Raw genomic sequence first — 5,423 nt, 5'->3', positions numbered from 1 at the left:
AAACCATCTCTCGTACTCATCTGTCGTCCCGGCGTCTGCCACATCTGACCTCCAATCCCATTGTCTCTGATGTAGCTCTGCAAAGTCGGCATATGCTATGTGTGGCTGAATCATACTCCCCCACTGACTCGTCTCCCTGTGAGATCAGGCAAAGCATGCAGTCCTCCTAGGTACATCCTGCCTCTCTCCAAACTGTCGTCTGACTCTCTCTAGCAGGTACATCTCAATCACTCTCTGCCGATTCACCGGTCACCCAATCAGGTACCTCTCCTGTCTACAATAGGGTAGCTCATCACTATCATTTGACCATCCCGGACAATCACAATATGGCCTCCATATGAACTCTCTCAATCTGTCTAGCTCATGTCGCCAATATAGTATGTATCCAAATGGACCCTGTCTTAGTGCTCCACCATAGCAATACACATATGGTCGGTGTGGTACAACCTATCTATCTGTAATCGGTCGACATATGGCTATGTGCTCAAATGCCCATACATGTAGCAGTGTAACTCCACAGCTCAAAGTCTGCACTCCCTGATATGCTATCTGATGCAGCTGAAAATACAGCATAGCCAGTACACATGGTCCCCATGCATACACTATCACCTCTGTCGCCATCCGCTCCAGCACTCTTCCCCATCCAATAGGGAATCCATGTCCTCGTCTGTCTCCTGCTAGTAGACATGCTATCACCAGTGCTATCACCACATATCGTCGATCATACTCTGATGCCATAGTTTCCTAGCCAATCTCCCTCTCGACGATATCCAACTCATCTGCGTCGCACTCAAATAATCTGCACAATGCCTCTCTCCCTATCATTGGGTCATACTCTATCATCTCTCCATGAATCGGAATGCGGAGGATACGCCATACATCCTCTAGTGTCACCGTCGCCTCTCCGGTCGCCAGATGGAATGACGAGGTCTCTGAATGCCATTGCTCTGCCAATGCGGTAAGTAGTCCTGTGTTTGCCCTAATCTCCGGCATGAATGTGACATAGTATATCCCCAGTCCTGCTAAAGTATCTCTCTCTGTGCTCCTGAGTCTATGTCATAGCATAAAGCAATCCGGTCAGTTCTCCCGTGTGATCAACGAATACTGTCGACTCTGCATCATAATTGGGGCAAATTTTGTCAGTTTTAGGGTTTGCTCCTATGGGTTGCATTTCCTCATTTTCATGTCTAATCAGGGTGTTTTTCATCTCATTTGACCTATCCTATCCTTGTCCCCCCTTTCCGGAGCATTTGCATGCCTTTTTGACCAAAATTAGAGTTTCCAATGCACACTTGCGCCTGTGTCAGAGAACCTGCGCCTGTGTCAGGTAACTTGCGCTTGTGTCTTCCTACACAAGTGTAGAAGACATGACACAAGCGCAGAATTAGACTACACAAGCGCAGAAGTCCTCTTTTGCATCCCCTGTGGGCCCTGCAATGTCTCGCAAACAAGTCAAATTCATCAAATTGAAAACATGGGTTTTCGAGATAGATACCGCTGCTCCTGCATCCTCCGGTCGTCTGAATGTGCGTACACATTCCCCTAGCTGATCCGTCATGGGAATTTTCGCCATCTATCTGCAAGTGTCCTTGTCCAGAGCAACAAATTCTCCTCCTTGTCTAGTGGAAATGAGCAAATTTTCACTCTCTTGGTCTCATTTATAGCTCTTTGTCATTGCATAGATGGACGTGCGTCTTCTCCATCTTATGTTGGTCGCAGTCTTTTGCATCTTCAAGTGCTTTTCCTTCATGCATCCGATCTCCGATTGTCCGTCCGTTCGATCTTATCATTTTTATCGATCAATTGGCCTCTTTTCTGCATGTTTCCGACCAATTCCTCGAGGGGGCATGCATATATCATTGTTATTGTCTGGGGCATTTTCATATGTCATTGTCAGCGTCTGGGGCATTTTCATTATTGTTCTTTGAAACAACGCTTAAAATCGCATTGTCTCAAAGAGGGGCAAAATGTAGACACCTAAAAATGGTCAACGCTTGCAGAGTCATACTTTAACATTGGCGCATTGCCTCATTTTAGGTTTTTGTGTCGCATTAACATTTCTCCTATGATTCGTACTTGGTTTTTATCATTTGCGAACATCGAGTCATTCTTCTACATTCTTCATTTATCTCGCTCTCGAATTTGGTCTTGTTGACAATGCTATCCAGTCATGATTTTGATCAATCTTATCTTATTGCATCAATGTGCATGCTCATTTGTCATTATTTTGGACATCGTCAATCCTAATTTAGGGTTTTGTCCTCCTATCAATCTTGCGATCGATTTGTCATTGATCATTGTCCTCTTATCAATCTAGTCTATTTATCATCAATCCTTCAATCTTGTCATTTTAACGATCGATTTGTCATCGATCGTTGTCATGTTCGATCTTGTCATTTAATGATCAATTTGCCATCGATCATCGTCCTTCTCAATCGTGTCAATTTGGATCAATTTGTCATTGTTCCTCGTCAATTGGCGCATTTTCTCAATCAAATCATTTATCAACACTGGTCATTTATCAATTCAAAATCATGATCGAATCGATATCAATTATCTTTTGTTAAGACCTAATTGTCATCTTTGCATTTCTAATTCATCTTCCAAGGTTTTATGATTTATTCATTTAATCTTGTTTGGCATTTTCCCTTTAGGTTAAATAATTTATTTATTTATCCTAAGTCTTCTTGTCACAATTAAATGTTTATTTAATTGGCTAATTAATTCCTCCTATTTTTTTAAATCAATTAATGAATGAGAAATTATTAATTAATTTACCTAATTTGCATCAATTCCTAATTTCCAAGTCATCATTTCTAACCTAATTTTCTAATTTCTCCTAAATTCCTAAATGTCTATTTCTATTTCAAATTCATGTCATAAATCCTTACATAGCAATTTGTCATAAATTGTCATAAATTGTCATAAATCCTTGCATAGCAATTTGTCATAACATGTCATAATTTTTCTATTCTTGATTTGAATTTCCATTCGAATCATTATCATGCTAATTTGATCATTTTTCCAATTTATCTATAAATTGGATGAATTTCTTCAATCAAATCCCTTGACCCTTAATTAATAATTGGTAATCAGACTATCAAATCACATTTCTAGTACTCTTGATCAAAAATCTTGTCTACTTGCTTTCAATTATGTGTATGCACTTGTAGGTGAGATCCACAACCAAACCATTTGAAGAGGAAAGAAGAACAATGGAGCCGCATGAAGGAGCATTCAAATCACATCTTTGGTTTGCATAATCTTTGCTTTTGAATGTTTTTATTTCATGTCTCTATTGAGTGTTGTTTAGGATAGATCATTGCAATGAGTTTTTGTGATTGAGCTATTGATTAGTATGTTTATCTTGCTTGTGATGATTTCCTATTTCCTAACGTACAATAAGTAAGAGTTATTATTTCTTGACAAATCAAAGGGCCAAAAGTAAGACTTAAGCTAGGACTACTAGTTTTTTAGGGTTTCAATAAAAAAATTTAGACTTGATGGCAACTTTGCAAATGCTGCCTAACATATGGGTGGATATTCAACATTTGAGTTATCCACGACATCCTCTAAATCTCATCCTTGCAGAATCATTGTACACCTGTAGCGGGTGTAAAAAATATGGAGCTGGAATCGGATATAGGTTTGGCTTTATGATTTCTTTAGTTTCTTTGTTATCTTAAACATCAAAGGCTTCAACAGTCATTTGTAGATTTTGGCTTTAAATTTTTTTATGTCACTATACGGTTAACCTTTTCTCTGTTTTGTTTTCTCTACATGGAATTGTTTTCAAATGATCTTTCTATAATGACTAATAGAGAGACCTAGCTTTAAATTATTTGTTGAGGGCATAATTTATCAGCTTTAATATTTCTTTGGTTTCCTTGATTTCTTAAACATTTGTATAACTTGGCAGCAAAGCATTTTATATCAGTATATGCTTAACCTTCATTTTTCATTTCATGGGATTGTTTTCAAATGTTATTTCTATCATGGATAGTAGAGGGACTCAGTTTTAAATTGTTCATTATGGGTGTTATGTATTAGCTTGCATAAATGCAGGATCTGTGAAATATGAGTTGGGAGAGCCTTGTATTGATCTAATAAATATAAAATCCTTAAATAACTTTTAAATTTAAAAAAATAAAATTGATTCAAAAATTTCAAGATACTAGATGCAAAATCCTAACAAACCATCATATAATGAAAACTAAACTTATATCTCAACAAAATAACCTCTGTGTGTATTTGACATAGGTGCAACAATGTGCAACTTCCACATGCATGAATTATGTGCCAAGTCTCCACCCATGACCATCCACCCATCCCACACAAAATATTATCTCCTCTTACACAACAAACCGACCGGAATGAAAAAGCCCAAATAAGAACTTTGTGGAAAAGCCACTAATGGTTCTACCTTTCGCTGCCAAACCTGCTCATTCTGCATTCATCCATGCAATTTGCAACTTCCCTCTGATCTAACCATGAAGGAACATTCTCAACACTTCCTTGAGCTCTTATCTGCCTCCCCGTTACCCAATAATTTCACTTACACATGCAATGAATGCAACAAAAAGTGCACCACTTGGGTATATTACTGCATTCCCTGCCAATTCTATCTCCATGATCTCTATGCAAAAGGTGTCATAAATGGCCTCTAGGCACAGAGAATCAGTGTGCTGCCTAACATGGTAAAGGTTGTTCATATATTTGTGGATGGACTTCTTGAAGGGCTCGGCAAAGGTGTTGGGGATGTTATTATGGATGCGGTAAGTTGTTGGGTTATTCCTCCTGTCGTAGATGGTGATTGTAGAAATGGGCCACGTTAATTTTCTTCTGCTTCTTTTCTTGATGCTCTTTGTGAGATGTTCTTTAAAGATACATGTAGTCATATAGTGTTGTTACCTATTGTTGCCACAATATTGCTACTTAACATTTGACTCACGGTGAGGTAATTGCATTCCATTATGTGGTCCCAAGTGATTCTAAATATTATCATAGAATACAACTATTATTTTAATTATTGTCAAATAGTTTCCCTTATTTTTGATGTTATAGTAAGTGTCATATGACTCTAAACTTTGTCTTAAAAAAAATGGAAAAATGAGATGACAAACTATCACTACAAATGATATTAATCCATGGCTCCTCTTGACTTCTTTTTACATGTTTTTAACTCATAAATTGTAATTTCTTACAATTTGAGGTGACCTAATAAGTTTAGGAGAGGTTAGAGAAGAGTGGGATCTAAAAGTAGAGTTTTTTTTTGGAAATAATATGATGCACATTCTTATTGAAAAATAGGAATGTTATGCATGGCATTCTAGATGATATAAAAATTGTAACATGAGCCTGAAAAAGCTATTCAAGTGTGATAGATCATGATATGTGATTTCATGGATGATTTGCATTTTGGG

The 5,423-nt window shown here is 37.7% G+C and overlaps 1 protein-coding gene across 1 annotated transcript; it reads left to right on the top strand.

The window, feature by feature from the left end:
• The first annotated feature begins 3,503 nt into the window (after positions 1-3,503).
• On the top strand, positions 3,504-4,667 carry LOC131875287 (uncharacterized). The gene is made up of 2 exons (XM_059219367.1): positions 3,504-3,668; positions 4,584-4,667. The coding sequence occupies exons 1-2, from the start codon at positions 3,504-3,506 to the stop codon at positions 4,665-4,667; spliced, it is 249 nt and encodes an 82-aa protein (XP_059075350.1).
• Positions 4,668-5,423: the final 756 nt, after the last annotated feature.

The sequence above is a fragment of the Cryptomeria japonica genome, chromosome 4 (genome assembly GCF_030272615.1).
Source record: "Cryptomeria japonica chromosome 4, Sugi_1.0, whole genome shotgun sequence".
Taxonomy (NCBI): Eukaryota; Viridiplantae; Streptophyta; class Pinopsida; order Cupressales; family Cupressaceae; genus Cryptomeria; species Cryptomeria japonica.
This window is presented reverse-complemented; position numbering and strand designations above follow the sequence as displayed.